The 15,248-nt window shown below is 41.7% G+C and overlaps 1 protein-coding gene across 1 annotated transcript in view; it reads right to left on the bottom strand.

Annotated features, from left to right (window-relative positions):
• KLHL2 (kelch like family member 2) overlaps window positions 1-15,248 on the bottom strand; it is a 104,542-nt gene that overhangs the window by 74,201 nt on the left and 15,093 nt on the right. The window contains exons 3-4 of the mRNA XM_045019779.1: window positions 13,076-13,182; window positions 7,984-8,105 (exon numbers count right to left, since the gene is read on the bottom strand). Of these exons, the coding sequence (XP_044875714.1) occupies window positions 7,984-8,105; window positions 13,076-13,182 (229 nt within the window). The remainder of the gene's footprint in view (window positions 1-7,983; window positions 8,106-13,075; window positions 13,183-15,248) is intronic.

Here is a 15,248-nt window from a genome sequence, read left to right as displayed (position 1 = left end):
GGGTACTGAAGTTAAGCTGATTCATCTGTAATTCCCTGGGTTGTCCTTATTCCTCTTTTTATAGATTGCCACTATATTTGCCCTTTTCCAGTCCTCTGGAATCAATCCCGTTTTCCATGACTTTTCAAAGATAATCGCTAATGGCTAGGACTGTCAAGCGATTAAAAAAATTTAAAAAATCGCACTGTTAATAATAGAATACCATTATTTAAATATTTTTGGATGTTTTCTACATTTTCAAATATATTGATTTCAATTACAACACAGAATACAAACTGTACAGTGCTCACTTTATATTTATTTTTTATTACAAGTATTTGCACTGTAAAAAAAAATAGTTTTTTTCAATTCACCTAATACAAGTGCTGCAATCTCTTTATCATGAAAGTTGAACTTACAAATGTAGAATTATGCACAAAAAAACTTCATACAAAAATAAAAAAAAAGTAACATTTTAGAGCCTGCAAGTCCACTCAATCTTACTTCCTGTTCAGCCAATCGCTCAAACAAAAAAGTCTGTTTACATTTGCAGAAAATAAATGCTGCCCACTTCTTGTTTAAAACCTCACCTGAAAGTGAGAACAGGTGTTTGCATGGCATTGTTGTAGCCAGCGTCTCAAGATACTTACGTGCCAGATACGCTAAAGATTCATATGTCCCTTCATGCTTCAACCACCATTCCAGGGGACATGCATCCATGCTGATGACGAGTTCTGCTAGATAACAATTCAAAGCGGTGCAGACCGACACATGTTCATTTTCATCATCTGAGTCAGATGTCACCGGCACAAGGTTGATTTTCTTTTTTGGTGGTTCAGGTTCTGTAGTTTCCACATCAGAGTGTTGCTTTTCTAAGACTTCTGAAAGCATGCTCCATACCCCGTCCCTCTCAGATTTTTAAAGTCACTTCAGATTCTTAAACCTTGGGTCAAGTGTTGTAGCTATCTTTAGAAATCTCACATTGGTACCTTCTACATGTTTTGTCAAAACTGCAGTGAAGGTGTTCTTAAAATGAACAACATTTGTTGGGTCATCATCTGAGACTGCTAATATGGCAGAATGCAGGTAAAACAGAGGAGAGGACATACAATTCTCTCCCAAGGAGTTGAGCCACAAATTTAATTAACGCATTATTTTTTTAAATGAGCATCACCACCATGGAGGCATGTCCTCTGGAATGGTGGCCGAAGCATGAAAGGGCATATGAGTATTTAGCATATCTGGCACGTAAATACCTACAAAAGTGCCATGCAAATGCCTGTTCTCACTTTCTGGTGAGACTGTAAATAAGAGGGTAGCATTATCTCCTATAAATGTAAACAAACTTGTTTGTCTTAGCGATTGGCTGAACAAAAAGTAAGACTGTGTGAATTTGTAAGCTCTAAAGTTTTATATTGTATTGTTTTTGAGTTCAGTTATGTAACAAAAAAAATCTGTATTTGTAAGTTGCACTTTTACGACAAGATTGCACTACAGTACTTGTATGAGGTGAATTGAAAAATACTATTTCTTTTGTTTATCATGTTTACAGTGCAAATATTTGTAATAAAAATAATATATACTCTGATTTCAATTTCAACATAGAATACAATATATATGAAAATGAAGAAAAACATTGAAAATATTTAATAAATTTCAACTGATATTCTATTAACAGTGTGATTAAAACTGCAATTAATTGACAGCCCCACTAATGGCTCAGATAGCTCCTCAGTCAGCTCCTTGAGTATTCTAGAATGTATTTCAAAAGGCCCTGGTGACTTGAAGACATCTAAATTGCACTGCTACAGACTAGGGACCGAATGGCCAGGCAACAGTTCTTCAGAAAAGGACCTAGGGGTTACAGTGGATGAGAAGCTGGATATGAGTCAACAGAGTGCCCTTGTTGCCAAGGCGGCTAATGGCATTTTGGGCTGTATAAGTAGGGGAATTGCCAGCAGATCGAGGGATGTGATCATTCCCCTCTATTTGACATTGGTGAGGCCTCATCTGGAGTACTGTGTCCAGTTTTGGGCCTCACACTACAAGAAGGATGTGGAAAAATTGGAAAGAGTCCAGTGGAGGGCAACAAAAATGATTAGGGGGCTGGAGCACATGACTTATGAGGAGAGGCTGACGGAACTGGGATTGTTTAATCTGCAGAAGAGAAGAATGAGGGGGGATTTGATAGCTGCTTTCAACCATCTGAAAGGGGGTTCCAAAGAGGATGGATCTAGACTGTTCAGTGGTACCAGATGACAGAACAAGGAGTAATGGTCTCAAGTTACAGTGGGGGAGGTTTAGGTTGGATATTAGGAAAAATGTTTTCACAAGGAGGCTGGTGAAACACTGGAATAGGTTACCTAGGGAGGTGGTGGAATCCTCTTCCTTAGAGGTTTTTAAGATCAGGCTTGACAAAGCCCTGGCTGGGATGATTTATTTGGGAATTGGTCCTGCTTTGAGCAGGAGGTTGGACTAGATGACCTCCTGAGGTCCCTTCCAACCCTGATATTCTAGGATTCTATGAACTTGTTTAAGTAATTTTTAACTTGTTCTTTCCATATTTTAGCCTCTGATCCTACCTCCTTTTCACTTCTGTTCACTATATTAGATGTCCGATTTCACCAAAAAGCTTAGTAGCAAATAGAAACAAAAAAGTTGTTCAGCACTTCTGCCTTTTCCACATTTTCTGTTATTGTTTTTCTCCTCTCATTGAGTAATGGGCCTATCATGTTCTTGGTCTTCCTCTTGCCTCTAATGTATTTGTTGAATGTTTTCTTGTTACCCCTTTTGTCTCTAGATAGTTTAATTGCATTTTGTGCCTTGGTCTTTCAAATTTTGTCCCTACATGTTTGCATTGTTTGTTTATATTTATCCTTGGTAAGTTGACCTAGTTTCCATTTTTTGTAGGACTCTTTTTTAGTTTCAGATCATTGAATATCTCCTGGTTAAGCCAGGGTGGTCTCTTGCCACACTTCCCATCTTTCCTGCGCAATGGGATAGTTTGCTCTTGTGTCCTTAATAATGTCTCGTTGAAAACTGCCAACTCTCTTGAACTGTTTTTCCCCTTAAACTTGCTCCCCTTGGGATCTTACCTACCTACTGCCTTCTTGAAATCCATTATCTTCTCTGTGCTGTTTTCCCTCCTACCATTTCTTAGAATCATGAACTATCATTTCATGATTCATTTCTTGTTTCTGTTTCACTCTTGAATTTGTCAAATAACATTTTAACTTTAAATAAGATCTACCACTGATGTTAAAATAAGAGACTAAGAAAAACCTAAGCAAGAGCCATCTTTTACCTTTAACTTACTAACTGAGGATAGGTCTACATTAGCGCAATAAATCGATCTAAGTTATGCAACTTCAGTTACATGAATAACTGAACTGAACTTGACATAGTTAGATCCACTTACTGCGGTGGCTACACTGCACTGTGTCGACGGGAAAGAATCTCCCGTTGACTTCCCTTACGCTTCTCATGGAGGTGGAGTACACAAATTGATGGGAGCATGCTCTCCCATCAATTTAGCATGTCTTCACCAGACCCGCTAAATCAGGGGTGGCCAACCTGTGGCTCCAGAGCCACATGCTGCTCTTCAGAAGTTAATATGCGACTCCTTGTATGGTCACCGACTCCAGGGCTGGAGCTACAGGCGCCAACTTTCCAATGTGCTGGGGGGTGCTCACTGCTCAACCCCAGGCTCTGCCACAGGCCCTGCCCCCACTCCACGCCTTCCCACCCTCTCCCCTCAGCCTGCCGTGCCCTTGCTCCTCCCCTTTCCCCCCAACCCCCTAGAACCTCCTGCATGCCACGAAACAGCTGATCGGGAGGTGCGGGGAGGTGCTGATCGGCAGGGCTGCCAGTGGGTGGGAGGCGCTGGGAGCAGGGTGGAGGAGCTGATGCGGGGCTGCTGATGTATTACTGTGGCTCTTTGACAATGTACATTGGTAAACTCTGGCTCCCTCTCAGGTTCAGGTTTGCCACCCCTGCGCTAAATCAACACTCGCTGCATTTACTGCGGCAGTGCCAATCTACCGGTAAGTGTAGACATGCCCTGAGTTTACCAGAGGAAATTTAGGAAGGCGAATGAAGTCTCACATTTGCATGCAGGAAACAGTCTATGAACAAGTGTACAAAATGTACCTGTTTTACTAGTTTCTTCAATCCACCAGCAATGCAAGCCTACAGGTGTTCGGTTTCCACACATTACAGGAAAATAAACTGATCCTTTTTTGGTTCACTTAATTACCAAGTCTGACCTTTAAAGGAGCATGTTCTCACAAAAAGATTTTTCTAAACCAGGCAAATGCTCTTTAACAAAGCCTAAAACACAAGTAATTCTTATAAAGAATTTTTAATAAAGGGATCTCCTGCTCATCACCATCTCTAAGTCAAAGTAAACAAGGCAGCTTAGCACAATATATATGAATAGCTAGTTAAAACTAACTTAATAGTGACTTAATACCAGCTCACACTGTTTATCCAGGCCCAAAAGACCACTACACTACAATAACTCCATTATAGTATTTTGTACCTATTTGCAAAAACAAGTAAAACTCAGTACGTTTGTTTCAAATGGAAAATACATCATGTTCATGTAACAGCTAACGGCAAATCATGGCTATTTCAACTTTTTTCTACTTGCCAAAGCAAATCAAGGAAGAAGCTCAAACTCATTTTCCTGTTAACAGATGGACTGAGAGGACAGTCAGTTAGCATAACAATAGTATATATAGAATGGTCCTTCTGCTATTAATCTATAATTATTTGCACATGTGCATAGCATAACCACATTAGTGCAGTTGTGTATAGCTATTCTGCATTGAAACTGCAAAACCACCCGCTTTTTGAATATTTGTTCATTTAATAGATTTGCTCATTTAGTAGACTAAGTTTCCTAACATGTGATCTGAATATACTGACCATAGCACTTCCAGTCCTATTAAATGTATTACATGTAAATATCATAAGAAGCTACCTGTAAGTGTGAGCCTCTCAGGTGATCAGTAAATCAGCCTGCAGACACAGTATAACAGGATCTATTATATTATATCTTTGGTATTTTACAACCCCCATGACCATGATACATGAGTATCTCACAATCATCAAGGTGTTTACCCTCACAAGACCTCTGTGCTATTTGCCCCATTTTACAGGCGGGGGAACTGAGACACAGAATGACTAAGACTGCCCCAAGGTCACACAGACGCCTGCAACAGAGCAGGAATTGAATACCGAATCTTCCACTGCCTAAATTAGGGATCTAACCACTGGATTATCCTTCCAAAAGATTCAGGGCAGCCTTTTTTCATCTTAGCTTTTAAATCTTTGGGGCAGGGACTGCACATGGTGTATTTGGACAGCACTTAATGTGAGTATTAGCAGAACACAAATAAAATAGATTTTTAGCTACAACAAACATGAGGGTGACAAAGGAATATATTTCCATTTATAGCCAGTTCCATGACACAAATGCATGTGATGACATTCAAAAGTGCAACTCTTATTTCAGTAGATCTAGTCCGAATCAAAGCTAGACTGTCTTTTCAATATACAAGTAACTACAAACTGTAAGATCACTCACCAGGTCACATTATATAAATTACCAACCCCAACATCATTAGATTCATCTTCAAACAGCCAGGTAATCTGGAGCTGTGAAAATGAAAGCTGCATCAGACTCAGAAGCATTAAACCTGTGGATATCTGGCCTTTAACATCCCTCATACTACTACTAAGATACAGGAATTTTACTTCTCATGCCCATAAACACAAGAGGAAGCCAACACTGTCAACATCAGACTAAAATATGTCATCTCAGACAGAACTAGCATCCAAAACACACAAGGCCGCTTGCAGAGTCAGAAAGAAAAAACTCTAAACAAAAGCCCTTACCAGAAGAACTTCATTTTTAATTGAAGTTTGGCCATCCATCCTAATGTTATGTACTGAAGGTTAGAAAGATATAGACTCATAGAAACACAGGGTTGGAAGGGATCTTGAGAAGTCATCAAGTCCAGTCCCCTGCACAAGTAGTCATCAAGGTATATATGGAGAAGCTTTGCCCTTGAGGAATCAAACTTTTCCTGAATGGGCAAAAAGGAGCTGCCATGAACACGTGAGAAGAGTATTAACAAAACCTCTGTCATTTTTGATAGTGCAAGAGCTCTCCACAATGAGATTAAGAGGTCTGTACCATTGCTAGTTTGGCAGGATACAGCACAGCATCATCAAAGACTTATTATGTGGCTGACAAAGCCCTCAGACAGTAACACCACAAGCCAACAATATCCAAAGAGAACTAGTTAGTAAGATGTGAAGTTACCATTTCAGAATGGGAACATGTGTGGCCTAGATTGCTGCAGGGGCTGGTAATGGAACATTTATTATGATTTGTAAAATGCAGTATGAAGCCTATCACTTCCAGGTCACTGATTCAAACTGGCTAAGACCAGTAGTGACTCCAACTGATGGCTATTCTGTGGCCAAGAAAGAGCTGATAATCTCAGCCCAATGCCCAGCAGTAAACTGTTCATTTCTGGCTGAAAGACTGAAGCGCAAGTATGTGGTGCATATAACACAGTGTTTTTCCCCTCAGGGTTTACTGTGTGTGAATGGCTAGTAATCTAATGCTCAGAGCAAGAAAAAGGGGGAGTGGAGAAACAAAGGCAGAGGGTAACAAGAGTAACCGGAGACCTAAATAATACAGCTTACCAAACAGCACCTCTTATTGAGCAACCAGCATTAACTCTCCAGAATAGCTACTTCAGATCTTAAGGCAGCAGAAGCAAAAGAAGAGGGAAGGGCTGAATCTGTTGATACATAGTAAGAAAATATTATAGTGGGAGAGATAAAATTTTAATCTGTATTTTTCATTGTTGATTAGACTCTTTCATTGTGACATTTCTAATCTCTTTGAAGTGTGTCTGCCATGAATCAGTCATAGGTAAGATCAGCTGATTGAGTGAGTGAGATGGGCAAAGTCCTTGAGCTAAATACTGATTGATATAAATATAGAGCTAACTAGCAAGAGTCCATCCTTGAGCTGAAAAAAAGCCAGACTTAGTAAGCCACTGACAAAGTGAGAACATAGAAGCTCAGACCAAGTGGTAGTAGCTGACAGTGGACTAACATAAAGGAAATGTTCAATAAACTAAATTTTAATATAAAGGGGGAGGTTTATTTTTGTTTGTTTTAAGACAAAACTCAGTGCAAACTAGCACTATCAGAGTGAAAACTCCAAGGTAGCCTTGCAGGTAGAACACTAGCAGCAAACTGAGGAGTGTGGGGGATACCCAGTTTACTGCACTAATGGTATTCTTCAAAGCCCACTGAAGTCTTTCCATTGACTTCAGTGATCTTTGGATTAGGCCCAGAGTACAGGATGTGTGAGTACTAGCCTTAGGAGCATGAACTACCCTTCCATCACAAAGGTGGGGAAACTTTCCACATCAGCATAGAAGCACATTAGTAGTGCAGAGGATCTTCTAGCTGGTGTAGCTATACTGTGAATAGAGGTCTTCACTTCGCAGTAATGGGGCTTTTCTCAAGCAGGGAACAGCCACATTTCAGAACACACACCCACACACACACGACTTTCACTAGAAAAGTTACATGATTTTAGTACAAAATCCCTTTATTTATTTAAGGGCTTGCTGATACTTACTCTACTAGACAGCAAGATTACTGTCAATCTATCATTTGTGAGAAATTACAAACTAGTGACTGGTGTTTTCTTTGCAGCACATGCAGTACTCAAGTTTTGAATGTAGGAAATCAATGTCTTGGGGAGCCTGATTTTGCACTTAAGAAAAAAGGACAATTCTGTGATCACACAATTTCTTTCTAATATTTTTCTCTCTTTAAGGTTAAGATTCTAGCAGTAAATCCTATTATCTTTGCAAGCGTAAGAAAAAAAATCACCTTATTTTGCAAGAGCAAAAGTGTCAGACACCACAGAAACACCACAGTTATTAGGAGAAGGTCTTACTCTCTTACCTGTACATTTTCTTCTGTAACCTGAATTTCAGCAGTGTAAACATAATCAATAAGCATTCTGAGCGTCCAGCCATCCACTTCCTTTATTCGAACTCTCTTTGCTCGACTCTCACTCATTTCACCTGCAATACAATTTTGTAGTCTGATTAATTTAGTCGCCAGAAGCTGCACTACTGACAATGAAGCTACTGTCCCTTGTTGGGGATGATTTTAATTTTGTCACTGGAAGAATTCTCTCCCAGCAATAAAGAGCGGCCACACAGCACACCTTACAACAGCTGTTGTAAGGTGCACAGAGTAGACATAGCCTAAAGGTAGAGTAACCCAGATTATCTGAAGTTACTAAAAGGCTCTCTAAGGTACTTATGTGGCTCCTATCACCATAGAATCTGACAGTCTCTTTATCAGGGCTCCTTGCTTCTGCAACTCATTTAGGTTCTATCTTTGGATGGAGGGGGACAGACCAGGGCTAGGAAGGGTGAAGCTTCTCCATTCCTGCCTCTTCTCTTGAGTTCCTCTGTCAGAACTTAGGTTCTAGAGCAGTGGTTCTCAACCAGGGGTCTGGGGCCCCCTAAGGGGCTGTGAGCTGGTTTCAGGGGGTCCGCCAAGCAGGGCCAGCATTAGACTTGCTGGGGCTCAGGGGAGAAAGCCGAAGCCCTACCGCATGGTGCTGAAGCTCTGGGGGTCCGAGCCCTGCCACCCAGGGCTGAAGCTGAATCCTGAGCAACTTAGCTTTGCAGGGCCCCCTGTGGCAAATCGCCCTGGACAACTGCACTGCTTGCTACCCCCTAACGGCGGCCCTGGCTTTTATATGCAGAAAAATAGTTGTGGCACAGGTGGGCCATGGAGTTTATATAGCATGTTGGGGGAGGAGGTGGCTCAAAGAAAATGGTTGAGAACCCCTGATCTAGAGGAAACACAGGAAATGCCAGACTGAATCAGATCTGTGGTCCATCTAACCCAGTATCGTGTCTCTGATTGTAGCCAGTGCCAGATGTTTGAGAGAATGGTGCATGCAACCTCACGTTATGAAAAGTGGGATAATCTGTCCTCCACATTATATCTCCTCCCAATCCCTAGTAGTTAGAGATTGATGGAAACCCTAAAATGTGAGGTTTAACATCTTTCAAAATGTTAGCAATTACAATTATAACTCTGGATGGAGAAAGAATGGAGAAAATGCCTCCATTCTTCCCTTTGGTTGTAACCAGTTAAGTGAGTGAAATTTGCAGGTCAACAGGTAGAAATGTGGATTATTAGAAGTGTAACATAAATAGGAATTAAAGATTAAATTTAGGACTTTGTCAGTGGAGAATGGCCACATAGCATACGCAGCGTGGTTGATTCTTATTGGAAGGAAACATTTGCACCTGTAGCACACAGTCTGCCAGTCCTTGAAGCAACACTGGGTGTTGGGTTTAAAACTCCCACCACACCGATTCACTGAATAAAAGGTTAGTCTGTTTACATAGAGATATTTTGTATGTGTGACATAATACTCAGCATTTAAAATACAGCTAACTTAAAGGGCTTGCATTTCTGCATTATCAACCAGATGGAAAAAATCATAAAAAAAAGTTGCTTTCACTTAACAGAAAACTAGGATAATTTTTTTTAATCTGATAAAAAATATCAATGCTCTCTGGTAATCAGAGCCAGAAGGGCACCCAGAAGTCACCTACTAAAAGACAGGCCCAACAAAGAAAGTAACAGAACGCCACTAGCCGTCACCTATAGCCCCCCCAACTAAAACCTCTCCAGCGCATCAAGAATCTACAACCTATCCTGAAGGATGATCCCTCACTCTCACAGACCTTGGGAGACAGGCCAGCCCTTGCTTATATACAGCCCCCCAACCTGAAGCAAATACTCATTAGCAACTACATACCACACAACAAAAACACTAACCCAGGAACCAAACCCTGCAACAAACCCCGGTGCCAACTATGTCTGCATATCTATTCAAGGGACACCGTCATAACCACATCAGCCACACCATCAGGGGCTCATTCACCTGCACATCTACCAATGTGATATATGCCATCATGTGCCAGCAATGCCCCTCTGCAATGTACATTGGCCAAACTGGACAGTCTCTACACAAAAGAATAAATGGACACAAATCTGACATCAGGAATTATAACATTCAAAAACCAGTAGGAGAACACTTCAATCTCCCTGGTCACTCAATAACAGATTTAAAAGTGGCAGTTCTTCACCAAAAAAACCTTAAAAAACAGACTTCAATGAGAAACTGCAGAACTGGAATTAATTTGAAAGTTGGACACCATCAAATTAGGCCTGAATAGAGACTGGGAGTAGAGGGTCACTACAGAAACTAAATCAATGTGTTAGTCTCTAAGGTGCCACAAGTACTCCTTGTTGTTTTTACTAAAACTAATTTCCCCTTGCTAAATTCTCACATCTTCTTGTCAACTGTTTGAAATGGGCCACCTTGTTTACACTGGCCTCTAACACTACAAAAGTGATTTCCACTCCTTGTCAACTGTTGAGAATTGCCTACTTCCAACTTAAACTGAATTGGCTCGTTAGCACTGACCTCCCACTTGGTAAGGCAACTCCCATCTTTTCATATGCTGTGTATTTATACCTCCCTACTGTGTGTTCCACTCCATGCATCTGATGAAGTGGGTTTTAGCCCACAAAAGCTTATGCCCAAATAAATGTGTTAGTCTCTAAAGCGCCACAAGGACTCCTCGTTGTTTTCACTGGTAATCTGTGCATCAACCATAAATGAACACTTAAGAATTAATAATTGGAGAATTATTTAAATGTCATTTCTATGTTGCACTACATGGGTATTCACAGTGGTGAGCTGGAGCCGGTTCCCACCGGTTCGCGGGAACCGGTTGTTAAATTTAGAAGCCCGTTTAGAACCGGTTGTCCCGCTAGGGACAACTGGTTCGAAAAGGGCTTTTAAATTTAACAAAAGCTCTAGCAGCTCCCTGCCCTTCCCCCAGCCCCAGCTCACCTCACTCCGCCTCTGCCTCCTCTTCTGAATGCTCCTCCAGCTTCTCCTCCTCCTCCCCAGCTTCCCGCGAATCAGCTGTTCGCGCGGGAAGCCTGGGAGGGCTGAGAAGGAAGCAGCGGCTTCCCCTAGGTGAGCTGGGGCAGAGGGGCGGGCGCGCGAGCAGGAGGAGGGCTCCAGGCGCTGCACGGCTCCGGCCTGACCTCCTGCCCGGCTCCGGCCGCGATCTCGCCTGGGCGGCATGGCTCCTGCCCGGCCCCCGGGTCCGGCCGCGACCTTGGCCGGGCTGCATGGCTCCTGCCCAGCCCCCAGGTCCGGCCACGACATCGGCCGGGCGGTGCGGCTCCTGCCCGGCCCCCGGGTCTGGCCCCGACCTCCAGGCAGCGCGGTAAGGGGGCAGGGAGGGTGTGTTGGATAGAGGGCAGGGGAGTTGGGGGGTGGATTAGTGTGTCGGGGCGGTCAGAGGGCAGGGAACAGGGGGATTGAATGGGGGCAAGGTTCCTGGGGTGGGCAGTCAAGGAAGGAGCAGGGGTTGGATGGGGCGGTGGGGGGCAGTCAGGGGTAGGGATTCCAGAGACAGTCAGGGGACAGAGCGAAGGGGTGGTTGGATGGGGCAGGGGTCCCGGGGTGCCATCAGGAATGAAAGAAGGGGTTGGATGGGGTGACAGGGGGCAGTCAGGGGACAGGGAAGGGGGTTGGATGGGGCAGGGGTCCCGGGGGGGGCTGTCAAGGAATGTGGGGGATTGGATGGGGCAGGAGTCCCGGGGAGGGGCATGACCCCCTCGTGGGGTGAGGAGGAGGGAACCGGTTGTTAATATTTTGGCAGCTCATCACTGGGTATTCAGCAAAAAATGTGGGGTGAAGGAGAGAAGAAAGCACAGAACGGAAGACGAGTCAGTCCTAGCAGAAAGAAAACGTTAACAGATTTCAGTCAATTCCATATCATAAGCAAATCCGGTCTATCCTAAATTTACAGTTTAATCTCAGTGAAGTGATCCCTGTTTCCCAATACACAGTTGTATATACAACTAGAACTTCTGATCCTAATTTGAAACTTAGTTGTCAAAATTTTATTTTTACTCTTTACCTGCATGCCCCATATCAGGAATGTAACTGAAGTTGTAAGATGCATATCACAGTGATTATTTCTGATGTCCCATGTCATCAACAAAAAATAAGGAAACATTAAGGACCAAAGTATATCGCAGGGTGGGAGGAAAGAGCCAAGCAATTTTAAAATAAAATTATAAAATACACATTTAATAATAATTTTTGTTTTGACAGCATCTTCCATGAGAGGGTTTCAAAGTAATTTACAACCTGTGAAGAAGTACATCTTCAACATTCAAAATCCACTGGGAGGCATTAAGGATCTAAACCTACGTTAGACCTACAAACCCTCTAACATGCCTGCTGTAACAATAAAACAGCAACTTATTAGCGTGGAGTGAAAAGAGGTAGAATCCAGCCTGCACAGAAAAGTTATGCCAACAATGAACAGCATCTCTGTCACTCAGTTATCCAAAGAACACCAAAATATGCACTCCAGCTGCCAAAGCCACTGAAAGCATTCATGTTTAACAGCTTACAACACTATGGGACTGAGGAATTTACTTAGGGGAAAGAAGAGATGTTAAAGGGACATCATCTACTTAAAGTCCAGAAAAAAGTGATTTAACCTACTGTTACACAGGATTATTACTATTGAAAAGGTTAGAGAATCTCTTTCTCCTTTACTTTGAACATGTGACAGCAATTTACATAGTCATTTTCTACTGTTTCCCCTGTTTGTGTGCATCTTTCACAAAGAAAAAGGAAGAGAAAAATAAAATAAATAAAACAAGATAGAAATACCAAGCATTGTCAGGAGGACTTAGAGAATCACCCAAACCTACTTTTAACTCCCTTTATACAGAGACACTGGATTTCAAGTTGACAGTTCCCTTTAAAGTTAGAACAAACTAACATAAAATATACAAGGTTCCTATAATTTTAATGTCTTAATATATAAATAAAGCATAGCAAAACAAAACTTTTTTGCCTGTGCACTTCAGCATAGTCTGATAATAGTTAAAGGTAACAAGTGTTAAAAATATTTAGTACCTGTAAACATGGCATGGAAGTAAGGGCTGCAAGCGGCTAGCACGACTCTATGAGCTGCAATTTCCATGTCTTCAGCTACTATTGTCACATCACACAACAAGTTTTGACTGTTTGAAAAAAAAAAAAAAAATCAGAGGAAGAGTAGTTTTACATAAGAAAAACCATAGTAGAAAAGCACATAACGTCTACCTTATAGTAAACATGACTTTTTACCCAACAAAAACAACATTGATAAACCAAAATTTTTAACTCTGTTTCAAAAAACACACAGCTGTATACTTACAGCTGGTGCTTGGGTTCATGCAGCTTCCTAGGCGCAAACTAATTAATTCTGCTTTCTTGCTTGGATAAAAGACTTGTATGCCAAATACAGAACAACTTATATCAGCCTGTCAGAGTTTGAGGCTACATACTCTGGAGGAATCCTCTTTCTATGCCATGTATCAATATGGACAAATACTAAAAGGTTACGATTCACTCCCATGTAGATCAGGGCTATGAGCTTCCTAGTCAGTAATGAGCCCAAACTTCAGAGTGGTTTTCTTTGTTGTATTACTTTGCAAGTTCATGCCTTGTTTACTATTCAAAATCACCATAAAGTCTTCTTTGTTATTACTACTTTTCAAGTAGATTTCATCACCAAAAATCTCTGAACCAAGAAAAATAGCTTAGGTTTTTCTAGGATGAAACATAGCATGCCTGAATTTCCAACTTCTTTAGTTGGTAGTGTTGTTGTTGTTGTTCGGGTTCACGATGAGAAGCAAGCTCCCACAGACCAGGCCACACCAAATCAAATGACAGCAGATCCTGCTATGACAGATGCAAAGTCTGTAGACATATCTCCACTGCTAAGTGGATCAATACCCTCCAATACCCTTCTTCCGAAGAAGTGGGTATTCACCCACGAAAGCTCATGCTGCAAAACGTCTGTTAGTCTATAAGGTGCAACAGGATTCTTTGCTGCTTCTACAGAACCAGACTAACACGGCTACCCCTCTGATACTGTTCCACCTGGTATTTAGCTGTGACACTCTGATTACCTTTCCCACATCTGAAGAGCTCGGTGTAGCTTAAAAAGCTTGTTTCTTTCACCAACAGAAGTTGGTCCAATAAAAGATATTACCTCACCCACCTTGTAACTTTTCTAGATCCATTTGTATTTCTCTCCTGAGTGTTTACAGTACACTGTTTCCTCCCTCTTCTTTCAGAGAGAAATTCTTTATTAACTTTTTCATTTAAAACCTGGCTTCATCCAGATCTTTGTAGCACACTCACTAGATACTTCTGTCCAGTCTGATCCATTGCAATTTACCATTATTCTTCATGGTCAAATCTCTCAAGATACAAGTTAAATATCTGGCTATTCTCAGCATTTCTGATAGGCTGGAGTGATCAGTTCCATACTTTACCTACTGCTGCCATCAATGGCGAGCTCCAGTCTCTCCCTGGCCTAGAGCAATATTTTGGCTCCAAGACAACAGAATGCAGCAGACAGTAGTCAGAAAAAAAGACAGCCATGTTTGTTTTGGGTATGGGAATGTGGAGTTCTAAGGGCCAATGCATACCAGGGCAGAGGGAATTACAAGAAGGTGTGAAGATAGAACCACATTTGCATAGGACAACTTCAGAGAGTTCAGTAGCTATATTCTGTGCTGATAAATTCTCTCAGCTTCAGATTTTAGCCCAGGATATGGCTGTTACTTCATAAATTGGATTTATCAATAAATCATTTAAATTAATCACCATGCCCAGAGGACACTCAGTGCTCAGAAGGAGCTGGAGAATACATGTAAATTTGTTATTAATAAGAGCTGGTACAGCAAGTCACTAACAAAGGGTCCTCCCGCATCGTACCCATTTTTTGGTAAGAGCTGCTAACGCTTATCCTGGGAGTTATAGAACAGTGGGCCTTACACTTTGGTACCAAGAAAAAGAGTCATTGAAGCTTTAAATATAGCCCCCATGTACACAGAGGCAAGCTGAACTTAAGTTCTTCAGCAAGGCCTGTGGGTTTCCATAGCAGTGCAGCAGACTAGAATTCTGCCTGTTCAGGACAATTAAAATGGAAGTTTGTAGTAAATTAAATATGAAAGAAGTAATACAATCAGAACGGTATCCCGTTTCATTACATTTTAAATATTCACTTTTACACTGCCATTACATTTGTTTTCAA

Source organism: Mauremys mutica, chromosome 5, assembly GCF_020497125.1.
Source record: "Mauremys mutica isolate MM-2020 ecotype Southern chromosome 5, ASM2049712v1, whole genome shotgun sequence".
NCBI lineage: Eukaryota > Metazoa > Chordata > Testudines > Geoemydidae > Mauremys > Mauremys mutica.
The sequence above is the reverse complement of the archived record's forward strand: the minus strand, read 5'-3'. Positions and strand labels throughout refer to the sequence as shown.